We start from the raw sequence: 21,678 nt of genomic DNA, 5'->3' as shown, positions 1-21,678 counted from the left end.
AGAACCCTTTCTTAAAGCCGTTCAGAACTAGAGAACGGATTCTCTTCCAAAAAACTACCCCCAAGTTTTTCTGGCAGCCCAATTTAGCTGCTGTGTAATGCAGTCTTATCTTATAATTCTTGCTCACCGAGATAAAATATTTTCTGGCTCCCTGATCTGTTGGTGCTTCCAGCAGTGCAGTTGCATGCAGATAAATTTGGATTCAAACCTAAATATATTAAATAAAGTCCATACTATTAACTTAATAGTAATTTAATGAAATGTTATCCAAGTACAAATTTTAAAAATGGCTGCCTGCCTTTGATATTTTGTTGAATAACTCCTTTTATCAAATTATAATTTGAAAAAGAAAATCCTGGCTTGGTAAAACCAAATCTGCAGAGAATAATTTCTGTTCAATTATATTTCAATTTTTGATACAATTTGATTACTTTTGTGTAGCCATTCCAACAATTTTCTGAAGCAAGTTTTGAAAGATAAGTACATTTTACAAGGCAGTCAAAGTCCTGTGGGTTTATTTGGGTCCAGCCTTGACTCTGTAAAAAGAACACATGAAAATGTGAAGTATGAGATTTGCTTCATACCTCACATTTTTATGGGTACATACAAAACATTGTATATGTACATAGACTATATGCATATAGTAAATCAGTGTTTCCTGCTGGACATGTCTTATTGATCTATGGACCAGCTAGTTACAATTAACTGTGGTGTCCTGCTATATGTACATACAGTTGTGTGAGTTTTCTTTTGTCCATGTTTCTTCTAAAACACATGTGAACTGAATCTGAAAGTGGCTGTGATTTATCAGATATTTGGAATGTAATGACTCAGAATGGTTAAAACTCTACTTTAGAAATCTTAATATATTTGGCCTTTAGTGTAATGCTTTGAGACATTTTCTGGTACAACATGGGAAAATCTATTTGATGCCTTAAGTGCTTACCCTTCTGTGGTCCATATACATATATACCCCACAACATACAATGTCAGATTCCAAGGCATCAAATATAAGTGGTGTTGTGATGTGCTAAATTGAAAACTTGAAATACGTGCTGTATTTGGAACAAAAATGATCCCCCCCCCCAGATGCTACAATAATTCCATACTGAAGTTATTACAGTGCCATAGAAATCTGAATGTAATTTAAAGACAAGGGAGTTTTTGGCGTGGAGGGGGGAATGTTTTTGGCATTCCATTGATGTTTTCAGAGAGAAGATTCTAGCTTGTGTTGAGGTTTCCCACAAGCAGTTGAGTGGTAATATGATGGGAAACATTTTCATGATTTTTATTTTAATCTTTAATCAGTTTTACATCATGACTGGCAGAACGTTACTGCAATACAATTTTACCTTGTATAGGTCATTTCTTTTTATATTATTTCTTGTATATTATGCTATGGAAAAGTAAAATTCTCTTTGGCCTAATGCAAGTGTGCATTTTAAAATAGAAACACAGCTTCTTGTATTCTGAACATTCTATTGGAATTTTAAATGGGCCGAATTGTTAAAGTAGATGAAGATTGACTTACTGAATAGAGATTGTATCCAGTGATGGCTTTGCTGTAGCAAAAAGCACATCTACTCATGTAAGATGGGGCACCCGATTTTCACCAGCTCCCTCCCTTTCCTGGTCTACTACAGCCCTCTGCACCAATCCCATACTCTTCTGGACTGTTCCCAACCCTGAGGATCAGCTTTTTTGGAGTCATGGGTACTCTGTGGGCAGCACCAGATCATTGAAAATCAGGCTTGCCACCTTAAGCCAGTGGACATATTTTCCACTGTTGCAAAGCCACCATTGGATACAACCCTAAGTATGAAAAAGTAAAAAAGAGTAGCTTTTCAAATATGTTGTAACATAATTATGTGCCTATTTCTATTGTACTGTGCAGATATATATATATATATATATATATATATATATATATATATATATATATATGTATACACACAACTTTGTTGTATATATACAACCTTACAGTCTTACTTTATATGTTTGGAATGTTCCCTTTTTTGAGGGGCTTTCACAATCTAATTTTTATTGCTAAGTAATCCCTAGCCCTTCTTTTCCTTGTACAAAAGGAAGACAGATGCATGTTGAGGTGATATACCATATTCAAACTAATGTTTCTGTAGCCTTTTAGCAGCCTTTTAACAGGTCAAACATTGGGAAATAACCCTGAATACATTAACATAATGTTTGAGATATAGAATGTGTTTGCAATAGGACAACATGTTTTTTTAAGGAAAGATTATCTGCACAGCTTATTTAAAGGGTTCAAACTGTTCATGCAGCATGTTAGTTTTGATATAGCAAGTGCCTGGTGTCTGGGTTGAGTGATGACTCAACCTCTGGTCACTATAGTTATTAATATCTTCTTTGTTTATCAGATGGGGAAGTAAAAAATGGCATTCAGTACTAACAGATACATTTTATTGCTGGTAATGTCTTTCAGAACTTGATCAAAGAAATATTTTCGTAGTTTTTATTATGTAAATGCTGTCATTGTGGGTTTCTCTGTGTTTCATCTCTGTAGTCAGATTTGCAGTGTTATTTATTACATTTATTTTGAATAAAGATCATGTGTGTGTGCATGCACACACGCACACAAAGATCAATAATATGGTTTTATATTTAAATTTGAGACCATTTCTGTAAACTTAGTTTCACTATTAATGGGTAACAAATGTTTATACTTCAGTATTATCTTTTAAAAGAGGATGTTTAAAGGGCATGTTAAACTTAATAGGGAAAAGTTATTTAAACTCAAAGTAATAGACTTTTCCCCAATCCTCTAATGGCACAATCCTATGTATGTCTAGACGAAAGAAGTCTTACAATTCTCAGCATGCCCCATCCAGCATGGCTGGCTGGAAGTTCTAGGACTATTTTTGAGTGTATCTGAAGAAGCCCCAGTGATACTAATAGATCCAGAGTGGAAAAAATGCAGGCACCTATATTTTCGCCAGCGAACAAGCAGCAACTTTGGGGGCGGGGAGAACTGATGTTTAGAAAATTATACAGGCACATTGGTTTCAACCTTCTTTCCCCAGTACTGCTGGTTTAAGCCCCTCTCCCCCAGGACCTCTGTTCCCATCAAAATTGGAGTCTCTGTGGTTGCCTTTAACTAAACAATAAAAACATAGGGAAATTGATCATGCATCTGCCCTGTGTAATGTGTAGTTCGGCTCTGAAACATACATCTACATTGGTGTATCAGACTCTTGCTCTATTACAGCAGTAGTCGTTTTCTTAGCACTATACTTTCTTTAAGCATAATGTTTTTGTATACTTTGCACACAATCCATCTCGAGACCATTATTTATCTGCATTCCTCAGGTAAAGGATTTCAGCATGTTGGGTGGGTAGGTTGCTGAGAAAGCAGATAAACTGGCAAACATCCTATTGTTTATCAATCAAGTTAGTGAGGTAGTTCTTAAGTGATAGAGAAATCTCTCTTTGTTACATAAAGTAGTTAGTTTGTACCCATAGTCAAATATCTCATTTGAACTTTCATGCTGTTAATCCGATGAGGAAACTTAGTTTAAAAGCTTAAAAGTGACACAAAGTGGCAAGGATATCTAGTTCTTTCTGCCCAGAAAGCAGACTGTTAGGAGACAGTTCCCTACTTTTCACCATAGACAAAGCGAAGTTCTGTTTAGTATTGTTCACAAAAGTTGTCCTTGTCACAGAGCCAGAGACATTTGGATAATTTAAAATTTTGCTTACCATTTTATTGGTCTGTTATTTTTATGTATTTTTCCACTGTTATTTATTATTGCTTTTCTATGTCGCCCAATAGCTGAAGCTCTCTGGGCGGTTTACAAAAATTAAAACCATCAAATACAACCATGTTCTTAACTTTAAGATAAATAACATTAAAAATATCTTGGCCTTTGCCTGTTCCAAGGCACTTTTTGAATTCGACTGGCATATAAAATACCTTTCTCTCTTTTTTGCTATGTTGCATAGAATAAAATACAAGGGAGAATATCCACTTTTTTAGGCATATAAATGAAGATAATTCTTATTGTCAGAGGAAAACAGAATTATCCATAGCTGTCATCCAATTTTGTGAATTTTGTAATCTCCCCTGAAATATTTTACTAGACAAAAAACTTAATTTGCAGGGGTGGTACCTGTCATTTTTTGACATAATGCAAGGCATGTACAAAAAAATTGCACTTGTATGGTAGTCCATACAAGTGTGTGTGTGCGTGTGTTTTATATTACCACTAAGGTTGGATTTAGAGAGTTGTTGTTTTTTGGTTAGGATGGCCACTTACACATCACCAAAAAAAGATGATATGCACCACTGAAAAAGAAAACAAAAAAGGACATAATTTACATATGCATATGTTTATATGTACATATGCAAATTCAGAAAAAAATAGATATTGACATCAACCCCAAATAAAACAAATACTTTAATTACTTTTCAACCTACCCCCCAGTTTCTCTTCTATTAACTTATCCTCAATTAATTTGTTTTGAGATCTTTTGGGAGTATGCTACAGTGGATTAAGTACTAGTATAGGATGAGAAACAGCACTTGCTGAAATCCTTTTTTTATGCAATTTAGGCTGCAATTCTATACTTACCTCAGAGTAAGCTGATTGCACAGCGTGAAACTTATTTCTGATTTTGCTACCCTATGAAAAGTATTTCAGCCTAAACTTATGCATGTTTACTCAGAAGTAAGTCCTGCTGTCTACATTGGGTCTTGTTCCCTAGTAAATATGAGTAGAATAATCCTACATGTCTACTTAAATATAATATAGTACAATGGTAAATGAGGAAATATCAAGGTCAAATTTACTCAGAAGTAACTTTATTTGAGTTCAGTGAGGTTTACTCTGAGGCACGTTGATATAGAATTGCAGCCTTACTGATCAGAGTATATGTGTTGTTCCTGTTGTAATTTTTACTTTAAAAGAGTTTACCTTCGAATGTGTATACAAACCCACTGCATATTCAGTCATCTTCATACCTGTAATTAAGTAGGTTTCTGCTTATGAAAGCTCATGCCAAAATAAATCAATATATTCGTGCCAAAATAAGCCAGTTAACCTCCATCTGAGAGATTCCTGTGCTCTTGGGTTGATGTTTTAGGTCAAAACTTGAAGAATGGGACCTGAAAACTAGAAATATAGTACCAGAAAAGGAAAGCACCATACTGTGTGGGTTTTGTGCATACTTCTTGTTTTTGTTTTTGTATAAAAACCACTTATATCTTCAATACAGAGTAAATGATCTAAGGGTTTAGGCCCTAATGACTAAATTAGTTAAGCCTGTGTATTTTTTCCAGTACAGAACTATTGAAAGTATTTAATCTAATGTGTACACTTCCAGTCAGATAGTGAAATGACAGTACGAACAGTACAAATGATTTTTCTTTTGTAATTATTTTTCTTTATTTGGAATGACAACAATATATCTCAAAATTCCACCTGGATCTGGCTGTGTCAGAGGGAGAGTTGAAATAGCAAAGCCCTCTCCATAGGCCTGGCTGGGACCAGCTGCCACTTGGCTCTTTTCTGCCAAGACCTATGTCCGCCTGCAGTCATTCTACCTCACAGCATCAGAAGAAGAGCTGAGACAGTGATGACTTCTTCATTGACATGGCTAGGGCCAGCTGCTACTTTGCTTATTCCCGCCCAGAAATGACTCTGAATTTGCAGCCATATTGAAGAGATAAAGGGGACACAAATTCAAACAAAGGAATTCTGCCACCAACAAGTTCTATATTATCTCTGCATTACGCTTTAGGTGCGCATCTATGACATTGCCCAATGATATCATACAAAACCCAGAAAACAAAATTTGGCTGAGAGATGTTGATGGTTGAAGAAAGTAGACAGATCCAAGTTTTCTGTGCCCTTGCTTTGTAAGCTACCTTGGGGGCTTACATGATAACAATACCCTAAGTAAAAAGTAATAAAATGGATGAATCTTGCACATGAGTATTCAGTGCATATGGGTGATTAGTTTTCTTTCAGAATGGCTATGTGGTAAAAGAGAGAGAATTTTTATAGGCTTTGCTTAAACGAACTAGTCAGGTATGGAGTTTGTAATGTATGTAACACATCTTAATGAAGTCAAGTTTTTGTTGTTTATTCGTTCAGTCGTTTCCGACTCTTCGTGACTTCATGGACCAGCCCACGCCAGAGCTTTCTGTCGGCTGTTGTCATCCCCAGCTCCCCCAAGGTCAAGTCTGTCACCTCCAGAATATCATCCATCCATCTTGCCCTTGGTCGGCCCCTCTTCCTTTTGCCTTCCACTTTCCCTAGCATCAGCCTCTTCTCCAGGGTATCCTGTCTTCTCATTATGTGGCCAAAGTACTTCAGTTTTGCCTTTCATACCATTCCCTCAAGTGAGCAGTCTGGCTTTATTTCCTGGAGTATGGACTGGTTTGATCTTCTTGCAGTCCAAGGCACTCTCAGAATTTTCCTCCAACACCACAGTTCAAAAGCATCTATCTTCCTTCGCTCAGCTTTCCTTATGGTCCAGCTCTCGCAGCCATAGGTTACTACGGGGAATACCATTGCTTTAACTATGCGGACCTTTGTTGTCAGTGTGGTGTCTCTGCTCTTAACTATTTTATCAAGATTTGTCATTGTTCTCCTCCCAAGAAGTAAACGTCTTCTGATTTCCTGGCTGCAGTCAGCGTCTGCAGTAATCTTTGCGCCCAGAAATACAAAGTCTGTCACTGCCTCCACGTTTTCTCCCTCTATTTGCCAGTTATCAATCAAGCTGGTTGCCATAATCTTGGTTTTTTTGAGGTTTAGCTGCAACCCAGCTTTTGCCCTTTCTTCTTTCACCTTTGTCATAAGGCTCCTCAGCTCCTCCTCGCTTTCAGCCATCAAAGTGGTGTCATCTGCAGTAATTAGTGATTTTTTTGTTTTTTAAAAGAAGATTTATATCCCTTTGTGATCTTCCTTATCTGCTTATTTATGTACCTATCTAAACTTTATCTTTAAAGCTGTCTTGTAATGGTAGTCTCTGACTGGAACGCCAGCTATCTTTAGATGATCAGTCGTTGTAGGCAGTTTCTATAAAGTTACTCTGATCAGCATTTGGCTGTCCAAATGCAGCTTTCAGTGCGGATTACAGTAATAGCCTGAGTTCTGCGGTAAGGCCAGCAAACAGTTCAGCAATGTAGCAATGATCTTAAATATGAATAGCATGTGAAAGGTTAATATATTTTCCTGGGAAGATTTTGGAATACACAAGCCACAAATATATATGACACTTTAAATATTCAGTTCATATATATTAAAGGTATTGTTCAGACAATGAACAATGAAACCCAGTTAGGTTTACATCTTTTTAAACATACCCAAAAATAGTATTTGCCTTATGTGTCATAATATTGTTAACTAATATGGATTGTATCCTTCCCTGACCATCTGCCAACAGAACAATTGCCCCCTCCCCCTGCAACCCCTCCTACAGTGTGCCCCCCAAATCTATTCTGAAGGATTGGGGGAGCCTCCGAATCAGATTTGGAAAGCATGTGGGGGAGCTGAGGTGGGAATTGAACAAGTGGAAGTCTACTTGCACAATGTTGGATTTAAGCCAATATTTACAATCTTACATATTGAGCTCTTTTTCTCTAGCATTATTACCAAAGCAAATTGCCCATTGATACAGCATTTATTATGCAAAGTGAACAAAGAAAATTTATTCAATGAAATTACTTTCATATTTTCTGGGTTAAACTATCCTGCTGATGTTTGTCTACATTGTTGTTAATAAAAAGAGACATGATGCGTCAGCTTGCATCTTAAGAGTTTTTTCTGTCATATTTTTTTCTGTGCATTGTTTTACTCTGTCTCGCCCACCAACGGGGCAACTAAAATGATGAAGGAGCCAGAGCAACTCCCATATTAGGAAAGATTATAACAGCTGAGATTGTTTAGCTTAGAAAAAAGGAAGGTAAGGGGAGACATGATACAGTGTACAAAATTATGCATGGTGCAGAGAAAGTGGAGAGGGAGACATTTTTCTCCCTCTCTCATAATACTAGAACCTGTGGGCATCCCATGAAGTTGATTGATGGGAGATTCAGGACTGATTAAGGAAGTACTTTTTCACACAGCACATAGTTCAACTATGGAATTCACTTCCTCAAAATGTGGTGATGGCACCACTATGGATGGCTTTAAAAGGGGATTGGATCAATTCATGGATAAGGCTATCAATGGCTACTAGTCCTGATGCTTGTACGCTACCTCTAGTATCAAAGGAAGTATGCCTAGGTACCCCAATTGCTGGGGAACATGGGCAGGAGGGTGCTGTTGCCACTGTGGTTGGCCACTGTGTGAACAGAATCCTGGACTAGATGGGCCCTTGATCTGATCCAGAATGGCTCTTCTTATGTTCTTCTGTTAAACTAAGCCCATATCAAATATAATTTATGGTTCTCATGAAGAATGTTTAAGAATGTTTAGAAAGATAGCCATATTAGTCTGTAGCAGCAAAAAACAACTATGACCCTATACAGACAACACGCTAAACTACAGTGGTTTGGCATTTTGAGCTAAACAAAGACCAAAGAGGTTTTTGCCACCTTAAAGGCTAACAGATATTATGGCATAACCTTTTGTAGATCAAAGTCCACTTCATTGGAGATATCAAGTGTTACCCTCAGTTGGCAGATTTGTGTACATACACACATTGGTATAGAAATTGTAAATACTGGGTTCAAATGATCATGAAATGTAAAAAGTCTAGGCCACTTCAAATAAACCTTAAATGCATGCAATGAAAACAATAGTTATTCTCATATTCTCCTCTCTCTCTCTCTCTCTCTCTCTCCACACACACACACTCTCATGTGCCTGATATTCGTTTTTTAATCCCTACAAAATGTTTGCTAACCATGTCATTAGCATCATGTGCAATTATGCCTTGATTACGGACTTACATGGACTTCTAAGAGTTTTCTAAGGCATTTACTTTGTATCACTCTCAATAAGAGGAACTTGGAAAGATTCAAAAGGTAATTTCTTTTTGTTGAAGATCATCTGGAAGGAATGAAACTGACCCTAGGATGCATTTATGCTCCTATAGTTCTATAATAATTTACTGTGCAATGCTAGACATATCTACTCAGAAATAAATCCCATTGAGCTCAACTGGGTTCTTCCCAGGTAAGAGGATATAGAATTTCAGCCTTAGAGAGCAATACTATACCCCCTATAGAGCATCTTGTGGGCCATAGAGAATTGTTCATATTACTGGCTACAAGATCAGAGCCCTGGCTCTGAACTTTTAACCAGGAAACTATGCTTGTTGATGGAAGGCGGACGTGAAAATTGCTTCCGTGCTCCAGCCACGCTGCATTGGATCCTCAGCAACCTCTGAATACAGAGGCTGCTGACCATCTTCACAGGATTTCAGCCTTAATTACACAAGCGGATTATTGGACTGAAGGAAAAATTATTTTAGCACATAGGCCTGAAAGCCTATGTGCTAAAATAAGGCCTGAAAGCTGTATTTTATCCAAATTTAGACACTATTATGCCAGGTGATAATCATGTAAAAATGCTAGCTTTTTTTCTTCTCAGAACTGGTTAGATCATGTACCTCTTATTGATATTTGGGGACACTAAAAACCTTTTGAACTTATACTTTCTATGCACATAAGGATGCAGTTTAAGAGTAGATTATTTGTTTAATGACTCTTTTTTATATAGATAAACTAAAAGATCAAATAGTTCCAAGGATTTATGCAGAGTAGGCTCCCATGAAATGTATAATTCAGCTACCAAAAAAAGAGAAAATTTCAAATGGGGGTTAAATTTATCACTGCGCAAGAACATTTTTAATTGGTTATAATTCTGGGAAATTAACCCAACTCTATTAAACAATATTGGCAGGATATTTCTCAAGCTATATAAAATATGTGATAGGATATGAGATCCAACTATCCCCATGCACAACATGTTGGGGCTATATGGTGAACATGTAGGAGAGACCATCAAGTGATGGTAGTATATATGTTACCATTGTACAGCAATTTTTGACAAACGAATAGAAAACAGCTACTATGACTACTGTTCGAATGTGGAGGATGAGGGTGGTGTTATTAAAAACAAATTATGGGAAGGGGAAAGTGATTCAACAGATCTTTCACAGAAATTGGTGTAAATTTATCTAATTCTGCAATCAATATAAACCAGATATTCTAGAAACATAGATAGCCAAACAATGAATGTGATAGGAGTATGTATGAAAGTAAGGAATTAATGAAATCCTTTTTTTTTCTTAGTGAAATATTTGGATTATTTGATTTTAGGCTGTATAATCATGATACAGAGTTGCTTATAAATTATCTGTACAGGTATGAGAAACATAATTAAAAATAATAAACTGTCAATTAAAATCCATTTAATTTCAACTGTCATTTTTTCTCATTGTTAGATTCCTTCTAAATTTTCCTTATTTCTTATTTTCTTTTAACACAGATGTGTAGACTTGTATATCCTTTAAATACATTTCAGTGTCATTATGAACTAAAGCTTTTGCTTTAGGTTTTGTTTGTTTGTTTAATGTTGTGCTAATGTGTTCTTTTAATAGTGTTAAAAAGCAAATTAGTTTTATAATTAATTTTTAATATAGAAATATTTTTCTTTTTCATGCAGGGTTGGGAAGAAAGTGTAGATGCGTCTGTCTCCCATTTGTTGAAAACATGTTTGTCCAAGAGTTCTAAAGACCATGCCCTTACACTTTCCAATCAGCTGTGTATTCCCAAGGATACTACTAGGCTGAAGAAACACATAACCTTGCTCTATGACAGATTGGCCAAAGGTGGTCGTATGTCTCTAAATACAGACCTTGACTCTCAACAAACTATGATTCTGCCAGGTAAGCTATTTGATATACATGTGTGTGTACCTAGTTCAGAAATAAAGGAATGCAACTTTTGGTTAAGTTTGAAGTTTACGTTTCCTTTTAAAATGATGATAGTCAAGACAAATGACTTTCCTCTCCCCCTCTGAAATTCCAGTGTAACCACTGAATAAATATGCTAGTGGAATTTTGGTGCCAAATATTTGTAGAATGGTATGTATTTCTTTGCTATAGCATTAAATATGATCCATTATGTTTTTCTTCTAACCAATAAAAAGTGGATTAGAGAATAAAACCACTTTGAGCTAACGTTTGTCTAAACTTGATCACTGCCTGCCATATTTCAAGAGCATAAGTAGACTAATACAGAAGTTAATATACCCCAGATGATTATTTTGTGCTGCCTTCAAGCTAACCACTAAGTTCAGCTGAAAGGCACATAGAGATATGAATTTCTTCTTTGAAGACTTCTGTATATGCACACAACTGGTATTTTGGAGCTTCTTATAGTGAGCGCTGAGAAATGCCTTCAAGCTATTTTCTGCCTGAAGAGAGCAGATCTATTCACACAACTCTTCTTTCATGTACTCTTAAACTTCGTTGTTTTCTTTATCTAATACAATATGTGGACATATCAAATAGGAACAGGAGGAAAAGGGTTATTCATAGTCTCATATGCAAATTTTAATGGAACTGTGGTAAGGTAAGGAGTCCAGATGATCTGTTCTGAAGATAGGCAGTTTATTCCCTGTGTGTTTTTCTAGACATCAGCAGGTTTTAAGATTGCAGTCCATAACCTTGAACATGGTTTTGGAGTAATAGGACCAGCCTTTAGTTTGTTTCATTCCTTTCTTTCAGAGAAGACTCCAAAAATAGTCCAAAGAGGCCAAGGTGCGCCAGCTATGGTCATTCCTGGACAAAGATAGCTTATCCACAGTGACTCATACTCTGGTAACCTCTCATTCGGATAATTATAAAGCGCTTTACATGGGTCTGCCCTTGAGAACAATCCAGAAATTACAATTGGTACAAAATGTGGCTGCCACGATGCTGCCAGGAAGCAGATAACATCTATTCTGAAAGAGCTGCATTGGTTGCCTATTTATTTCTTGGCAAAATTCAAGGTGCTTGTGTTGACCTACAATGTCCTAAAGAACTTGGGATTCAAATTTCTGAAGGAGTGCATCTCCCTGTTCCAGCCTGCCCATGCTGTTAGATCTGGGGTTGAGGTGGGGGAGACCCATCTCTTTGTTCCACCATTAGGAGAAGTGCAGCCTTCTCTGTTCTGGTGCGCCAATTTTGGAATGCCCTTCTCCAAGAGGTATGCCTCGTGCCAACATTATTGAGGTTTCTGCTTCGATCTAACCCATTTGTTTACACAGGTATTTATAGGTGTTAGTTGCACTGGAGTGGTTAACGTGTTCATGTGGATTGGTAATGTGTCTGATACTCTTCAATATCCATATGAAGCCATGGAGATAACTTATACAGAGATTTGGAGTTCTGTATAATCAGTATGCTGATGACACCTAACTCTGTGTCTCCAACTAAGCAACTAGGAGCAGCTGTTTGTCTGGGCTGAACCAGTGTCAGATAGGCTCAAACAGAAGTATGAAATAAACAATATTAATGACAAATCCTGGTGCTCTTGGAGGTATGAGTCTGCTTATAGATGGTGAAGCAATTGCCTTGCTTGACCGGGTGCAAAACCTAGGCTCTCTTCTTGACCTGGTGCAAGTTTTTGAAGACAAAGTGACAGCTGTGGCAAGAAGAACCTTTTTTTCTATTATATTTGATACAGCAGCTAAATCCCTCTTGTCCTTGCGGATTAACTACTATGGCCTATGTGGGGCCGGCCTTGAAGTCTGTAGAGACTGCAGCTAGGGCAGAATGCTACAGGTTGTCTCCTAACGGGTGTGGGGAGGTGTGAGCATACACAACCAGTGTATGTTGCTGCACTGGCTGCAAGTTAGCCTCTGGATTCAAATTATGTTGCTGGTGTTGACCTTTGGAGGGAAGGAGATCAATTGTTGCTGGGAACAGAGTCTTTACAGTCATTGTCTTTGAGGGTTTTGAAAGAGGTCCACAAGACAGTGCCTCAATGCACCTCTCTTTTAGAAAAATGCAAAGTACATCTTTTTATTATTGCCTTTGATTTGAAATAGTGTGTGTTAGCTCCCTCCTGCTTAATATTGCTGGTTGCATGTTAATTGGTATTGGATTATTAATATTTATGATTCTGTAAGTCACCCTGAATGCAGAATGAGCTAATTGTAAAAATACCAATTATTGTAAATATAAAATTCAGAAATTTGAACATATGGGGAATAAGACTTCGTGAGTCATGTTTATTGTTTGTGTGTGTGTGTGGAGAGGGAAAATTACACGCACACACACACACTTTATTTAATAGGCCTTTAATTTTTTGGGTAACTTTAGCAGTCATTGCAAATATAAACAAACTCTGACATTGACTAAGTTGCTATGTAGTCACTTTTTTCTCACATTATGGTTAGGGCCATGACCTTATGAGTCACTCATCATAGTTGTGGAACCTGATTAATGTTACATGTTTTCACTTTATTGCCCATATCGTGCACTGTTTTCCTAATATATGGCTATTATGTCCTGTAAAGAGGCAGCTAAGTATTCAGTTCTTCAGATGACTGAAAAGCTAAAATAAACTGACCTGGACATAGCTGACAGAGGTCAGGAAAAAAGGCATGATCAGTTTAACCAGTCTTAAAACACGGCGCAGGATCCTAAGAAACTAGTTCCATGGACCCAAGAGGGTTTTAGACTTCTTACTCCCAGAAAATCCCCATTCCTCCTCATAACAGATACTAAACATTCTTTGAAACTGAAGAGAGTTTCAAAAGAAGTTTATGATATGGTATGCAAGAAGGTCAGCTTTTTAAAGTTTTTTCTTTTTAAATAACAACCAATAATTTCATGGGGCTAATTCAAGTCCCTTACATGAGCCTAAGCAACTATTGGATCCCAATCCTTGTCATCTCAAACGTGGTTGTCCTCTCCTGTTAAAGTGTGTTTAGCTAATGTTGATATTATTTTTTAAGATTCTATATATGTGAAGCAGTATGAATGTAGTTAAGGGAAATTGTTAATAGTAGTTGTGTGCCTTTTAATGAAATATATAGAGTGCAAAAGAAAGTTTCCATTATAGTCTTTGGTCAATTCCATTCAGTTTTCTTAGTCATGCTGACAGTAGCCTTCAAACAGAGCTTTTACAACTGCAGTTCTTGAAATTTCGAAGACCAGTCAATATAATTATTGAGAGATGGGTGAAAGATGTTCAGTAACCATTCTGTGAATGTGATGATAAAGATCGGTAAGTCACATCAGTGTGTGTTTTATACTGTGTTGCCTTTGGCAGCATGTTAAACAGCTGGCTTAGGAAGGAAGTAAAGGGGTTTGAGGAACTCTGCCAATCGTTAGTATGGGTCAGGGCTGTAGAGGTTCCACTGAAACGTGGTTTAGACCACCCCAGTGACTCCTAGTGGGTGGGCAAAACTTTTTTTAGTGAGCTTAAGTACAGTGAATGAATTCTGTAGGTTTTCTTAGTAGAATTTTCTTTTTGGTTTTCTTTTGTATTTTGTGATATGTGTACAGTATATGGCAGCTTCTAGAACTCTCCACTTTCTGATACCTGCTTTTTGCAAAGCTATAGTCAGAGAGATTCCCAAGGTTTTCAGGTAGTCTGAAGAGAATTTATTTCCATGAGTGTGTTACATTTTTCAAACTGCTTAATTGAAATGCTAAATATGACTAAAAACTTGTGAAGGTGGATTCATATGCAGTGCCCAAACATAATTCCCCTGAGTTCAGTACCGACTTGTAATATGGGCCGCCTTACCCTCCCCCATAAAACACTTTACCTGTTTTAAGAAATTTCAGGATTGATTTGGAGTTCCTTCAACTTCTTTTTAAAACCCTTTGTTTAAGTGTCTCATATTTCTAACTGTCTCATTTGTATTTATAGCCAGACATGACAGTATGATATGAATATGAATCGGTGCATGATAAATATCTTTTATATACTGTTACCTGCCCATGTGATCTAGTGTCAATTCATCTATGCACTGGAGGCCAGAAATCTAACTTATTTACTCATACTGTATGTGTTTTGGAATCTATCCTAAACCCTATCAGCAGCACTGGCTCTCACTAGCTGTAGGATCTTAATGTCCCTGGTTATTATGATGGTTGTCACTCTCTCCTGCTGCCAGCCAGATGTCACTCCCCTTTGGAGTGACATCCAACATAGCCCAGACATAGGAGCTAAGGAACTCTGGGACATAGTTCTTGAGATCAAGGGTGGCAAACTTCTCTCTATCTTCCAGACTACAAGTCTTAGAACTTCCTGTACAAGTGTGCTCTCTTTCTCTGTTCTAGATGAGGGCCTGGGCCAGCAGTTCATTGTTCTGTTCTGATACTGCTTTTGATTGGCTCCAGCAAATCTTACATGATATAGACACCTCACATAGGTACTGAGAAAAAAGACTGCATAGACATCTTCAACTATGATTGACAATTCAACTTTAGTTTTCCCCCTCATAGTTATGGACTTGTAGCCCAGGACATGCCACCCTCTACCCCGCTTTGTGCCTGGGTAAAGTATCCCCTTCTCCTATCCCCATGATCTGTAAAAAATATTTGGGATGTTTCATGAAGCATTCTTAGTTTTATTTCTCTGATTCAGTTGTATAGTTGATAAATGATTACCCCAAAAATCAGAAAAGAGAAAGGAAGGATACTTAAAACAATAGAGGGAAAATGCAATGTCCTAATATGTTTATAAAACAGAGTATAAGTTCAGTTATCACCTTGTGATGCATATTATAACAATGACTACCAACTCACCAAGCTTATGAAATTTCCATTATAAATTGTTTCTTGCAGCTTCTAAGAACATAGAGGTGGTTTTTCCCCCTGAAACATTATCCAGTGAGTAGTATACACAAACCTTTTCACTATTGCTACATTCTCAAAAAAAGACCCAGAGAGAATTGGAACTTTTTTAAAAAAATATCTTCGATTTTATATCCTAAAAGAGACACATTTGAATGCACTTTTGAGGTCTGCCATTTAAAACCAATTCATTGATAGCTAGTATATGGATGTTTATAAGTGAGACTTTAATGGAAATATATTAGATTAACATCCTGTTGAATAGAGCAATAATTCATTTACAAAGTCACATTGAATCCTTTGGACAATGACATCTTATTTAGCAATCGTTTTACCTTGATTCCTCTGTCATTAAAACATGATTTTGTATTAAGCATCCTGGTTTCTTGTGATTAATAGAATTGCTTTTATAGTTATTAGCTCTTTTATTGCAGGGTTTTTTTTATAGTTTCAGCTATCCCACTAAATAAAACAGGAATTGGGGTAACAAGAATTAGACATTCATGTGTTAACTATCTATTGTATAGCATGATTAATTTACAGAATGCTTCACACTTATTTCCTCTTTCAATAACCTTGCTTCTTTTGCAGTAGCAGGGCACTATTATTTTCAGTTTCAATGTGGGAATGGATGTGAGTGCTACTCATTGAATTAATAGCTGAGGTGAGATTTAAACCACACACACACTCAGGTTCAAGTTTAACATTCAGACTGACTTTCAGTTATATAGGATTACAATACATAAGAGACAATAATGCTGAATTCAATTTACACGCTGGCTAGATGTCCAATTCAGGCTTTTATATTATCCAAAGCACTCAAGAACATTTTATTTTATTTATTCTTTTATAGCAGACTAGATCTGTGGGCAATAACCAATGCAATGCTACCGCTAAGCTAAATGATGTAGTGCTAGTATAAACTTTCTCTAGTGCAATGTCAATAGTGCTTGCAGGTACCATGTGTTTCCCTGGAAAATGCATCACACATTTATGCTAGCCCAATGTTATTTACATGGCTGTGCCACATCCGATACTGCCCTGTTTCTATATTGTGTACTGACCACTCACTTGTAATAGAACTAACATGAATTAATTTTAGAATTTGTGGGTCAGACTACAAACATTTTTTTTTAAGATACTGATTTTTTTCCATTTCAGAACTTTGTTCTTACAATATTTCCAGAGCTTCAGTGGCATAGTAAAAACTTTAGCTTAGATTTTCTGGTTGCACTATCAATCAACATCTTTCCTACAAAATACTAATGAAATGGATGGAAGTTCTGCATGAGCTTGGCAAATTCGGCTGTAAGTTGATAGTGTTTGCTTTGAGGCTTTATAAAATGTTTTATTTTTAATGGACAGATATTAAAACCCAGACACAGAAAGATGACGCAATTCCTGTCCAATTGCACTCCTGCACTAAATATGGCCAAGGAGTTGAAATTTAGTGTTATGATTACTGGTGTTGAACTTGGTGTATATCTTTCAACACACGTTTGGGGCAGAAACATTAGAATATATTCTGCAAAACTCTGCTGGGTGTCTTGTTGCTTGTTAAAGTAATTGCAAACCTTATTCCAGATTTTGTTTTGTAGATATTAGTGTAGGATTAGTAAAAGTCATGGTCGTTTTTAATGCCATCTAAATACAGTGAGCACCAAGCACTTCATTTTATTAAAGCATATGTTTCTTGCCCTCAAAGAGCTTATAGTGTAATTTTATATGAGAAATGAAGGGGAGGGGTTGTGGTGGACAGCTCATTGAAAATGTCAACCCAGTGTGTGGCAGCTGTAAAGAAGGCCAACTCCATGTTAGGCATTATAAAAGAACTGAGAATAAAACTGCCAGTAACATACTGCCTTTATACAAATCGATGGTGCGATGACATTTAGAATGCTGTGTACAGTTTTGGTCACCACACCTAAAAAAAGATATTATACAGCTGGAAAAAGTGCAGAAAAGGGCAACTAAAATGATTAAAGGCCTGGAGCATCTCCCCTATGGGGGAAGGTTACAACAGCTGGGATTGTTTAGCTTGGAAAAAAGGAGGCTAAGGGGAGACATTCTAGAGGTGTACAAAATTATGCATGGTGTGGAGAATGTGGATAGGGAGACATTTTTCTCCCTCTCTCAAAATACTAGAACCTGGGGTCATCCCATGAAGCTGATTGGTGGGAGATTCAGGACAAATAAAAGGAAATACTTCTTTACCCAGTGCATAGTTAAATTATGGAATTCACTACCACAAGACGTAGTGATGGCCACCAATTTGGATGACTTTAAAAGGGTGTTGGAAAAATTCCTGGAGGCGAAGGCTATCAATGGCTACTAGCCCTGATGGTTATGTGCTACCTCCAGTAACTGAGGCAGTAAGCCTGTGTGCACTAGTTGCTGGGGAACATGGGTGGGAGGGTGCTGTTGCACCGTGTCATGCTTTGTTGGTCCCTGACAGATAGCTGGTTGGCCAGTGTGTGAACATAGTGCTGGACTAGATAGACCCTTGGTCTGATCCAGCATGGCTCTTCTTATGTTCTTATACAGATAGAGACTTTCCTCTCACCATGTCTTAATGAGAGCCACTAAGAACTGGTTTTATGAAGATGCAAAACCTGATCTTCAAGAATTGAAAAACATGGGATAGCCAGTGAATGACATACATGTGAGATCCTTCTCAATGTGAATTCCATGATGGATGGGTTTTAAAAAAACAACAAAACCTTGTTGTGAGAAAAATCATTTCTATCTTCAAAGAGTTTTAAGAAGAGCTAGTTGAAGTTATGTAAATGACATGCTTTGTGAATAAAGACAAGAACCACAAAAGTGCTGTATTGTGCTTGCACAATTCTAGCCCTGCCATGCTCTCTGTATGCAGTCAATATACAGAGATAGTGTCATGTATGCCCATAGTTTGGAGGTGGAAATTGCTAGTGTGGCCTGTTCATGAGTAACAGACTTCACAATGTTTACGGATTGCTCCCCGGGTCCTATATCTTAGTTTGCTTCATAGGATTTCTAGTTCAAGCAAATTTATATTTTTACAGGTATCATATATAGTATTACAAGAAACCTCCAAGCCTTAATCCATCACCAAGTCTAGCACTGACCTTCATTAGCTCAAGTGCTGCGTTTCAGTCTATATGTACTAGTTACTGCAATTGTAGTAGTTTAATATTTCATTTCCTCTAGCTCAGGGCTGAGGAGCATGTGGCCCTCCAGATGATGATATAGACTGCACTCCCATGATCCTTAACCAGCATAATCAATGATGAGGGATGATAGGTGTTGTAGTTCATCTGGAGGGCCACATGTCCCCAACCCTCCTCTAATTTGTTACGTCCCCTACATATTTATATTCCCCCAGGTAAAATGTTGAAAGGGTTAACAAGATGAATAAGCCTCCTGTATGGTGAAAAGACATCTATTTGCTTGATGAGAAAACACTCCTTTGCTCCATTGCATCTATCAAGCAGTAGACGGTGAAGGACACAAGCATTAAAAAGACAATAACAGCAGCATTTAAAAAATGAATAATTTAAAGAGGAAAAGTCATGCATAATTAATTTTTTAAAATCCCATTGGAGAGTTGGGGCCCTGGTTGTTTGGACTGTGAAATTTAGCTGGCAGCCCTACAAATCCAACTCTCCTCTTCTAAGTACAATTGGGATCAACACATTAGTGCCTTGATGTATGGAAACCCACTGCTGGCTCTATGCGTTGAAATCATTAAATTTTAATATATACAGCTAAAGTACAAGTAGTCACAAATGATTAATAATGTTGATGTCAGCTGCTGGTGAAAATAATGAGCAAATAGTGTTTTCACTGATGCCCATGTTTGTCGCTGTACTTTCTGCACAGTTTGTTTTCTTAGGAATATGCAGCTAAATGTAATCCCCCTGCACCTGGTGCAGAAACCAATTCCTTAAAGCCACAGAAAAAAAGTATATTTATATGGAAGAAAGTTCATAAATCTGTGATGTTTTCTAAAATGACTGGTTATAATAACAAAGAATATGTAATATGTGGAGTAATTTAAAGGGTATAAACAAAACTTTTGGGGAGTATCTTTTTCATTTGTAAACTAAACCAAACTTCTCTTGAAATAATAGAACTGTGTTTTAAAATTGCTTTTAATATATCTTATCTCTGAAGGATGAGAGGCAGTAACAAGATCTAAAGCAGTAAATTGAAAACATAGAATATTAAAATGAGAACACACATCTTAACATTCCTTATTGAGACATGGCCACTCAATGCTGCTCTGAATAAAAGGATATAGAAATTCCTTCTTCCTGTTCTCTTTCTTGGTTCTGACACTCGTTGAGAGCCTCCATTTACTGGAAGTGACCTGCAATAAGAATTTCACTGTGGAGCTCAACCAGTGTGGTTAAATGTCTGCAGCACAGACAGAGAACTCATGGGGGTCCAGGCCCAATCTGGCCCATGGACCTGAGGAACCCCATCCGCTTGATCAGGCCCGTCTTTATGGTGCTGCTTTGCCGCTGCAAGGCAACTTGCAGCCGCACTGGAGTTCCTTCTCGGCATCTGCACGGGAAGGAAGGCAAGTGCGAATTTTCCAGCCCCGGGCCTCTGGAAAAGTAAAAACAAAGAACAAAGGAGGGGAGGAGAGGAGAGGAACGGGGCCCTTTTAATTTTATAATCTGTATCTGCAGCGCTGAAAAGGATGCAGACCTGAAAAAGATACAGAAAAGAGCAATCAAAATGATCAGGGGGCTGGAGCAACTCCGCTACCAGGATGATCAGAGGTCTAGAAACAAAGCCCTATGAAGAGAGACTGAAAGAACTGGGCATGTTTAGCCTGGAGAAGAGAAGATTGAGGGGAGACATGATAGCACTCTTCAAATACTTAAAAGGTTGTCACACAGAGGAGGGCCAGGATCTCTTCTCGATCCTCCCAGAGTTCAGGACACGGAATAACGGGCTCAAGTTAAAGGAAGCCAGATTCCGGCTGGACATCAGGAAAAACTTCCTAACTGTTAGAGCAGTGCGATGGTGGAATCAGTTACCTAGGGAGGTTGTGGGCTCTCCCACACTAGAGGCCTTCAAGAGGCAGCTGAACAACCATCTGTCAGGGATGCTTTAGGGTGGATTCCTGCATTGAGCAGGGGGTTGGACTCGATGGCCTTGTAGGCCCCTTCCAACTCTGCTATTCTATGATTCTACGAAGAAAGCTTAAAAGCTTTTTGTCTTTTTTAGTTTAAAAAAAAGCAAGTAAAGGGAGCATGATAAAGATTATGCATAATGTGGAGAATAATACCAGAATCTGAGTCACCCAGTGAAGCTAATGTTAGGATATTCAGGGCAGACAAAAGGATGTGCTTCTTCACACAAGGTATAGTTAAACTATGAAATTTGCTACTACAAGATGTTGTAGTGATGGCCACCAACTTGAACAGCTTTTAAAGGGGTTTAGACAGATTAATGGAAGATGAGGCTAACCGTGGCTACTAGTCATGATGGCTATATATTATCTCCAGAATCAGAGGCACTATGCTCCTGAATACCAATTGCTGCGCAATAGGATGGTGGAATTACAGTCATGTTTAGGCATCTGGTTGGCTACTTTAGGAAAAGGATGCTAACTAGACAATTATAATAATTTCTATGCTGTACCTTAAACATCCATTTTGTGTTACAAATTCAGAATTAAAAAAAAACCACCTGTAGTGATCAAAATACTATTTCAAATAATAATAAAAAAGACTACAGCAGCAGAAAACCAAGAAATAGGACCGTAGAACTGGTTAAACATTGAAAACCCTGAGAAAACAAAAATGTTTTTGCTAGCTCTAAAAGATGATGAGCAAGTAATTTTGTCCTGAACATGGGTGACCAAACTTAGAAGTCATTCATATTCAAAGCATT

At 37.5% G+C, this 21,678-nt stretch overlaps 1 protein-coding gene across 5 annotated transcripts in view; it reads left to right on the top strand.

Moving 5' to 3' along the window:
• The window catches only part of BBS9 (Bardet-Biedl syndrome 9), a 315,221-nt gene that overhangs the window by 135,972 nt on the left and 157,571 nt on the right, over positions 1–21,678 (top strand). For 4 of the 5 annotated variants that reach the window (XM_063129782.1, XM_063129769.1, XM_063129775.1 and 1 more), the window contains exon 20: positions 10,653–10,875. In XM_063129782.1, the coding sequence (XP_062985852.1) occupies positions 10,653–10,875 (223 nt within the window). Of the gene's footprint in view, positions 1–10,652; positions 10,876–16,950; positions 17,017–21,678 lie in introns of those variants that run through there. The other variant, XM_063129799.1, reaches the window with a different exon arrangement.

This window comes from Elgaria multicarinata, chromosome 1 (genome assembly GCF_023053635.1).
Source record: "Elgaria multicarinata webbii isolate HBS135686 ecotype San Diego chromosome 1, rElgMul1.1.pri, whole genome shotgun sequence".
In the NCBI taxonomy this organism is placed as follows: domain Eukaryota; kingdom Metazoa; phylum Chordata; class Lepidosauria; order Squamata; family Anguidae; genus Elgaria; species Elgaria multicarinata.
This window is presented reverse-complemented; position numbering and strand designations above follow the sequence as displayed.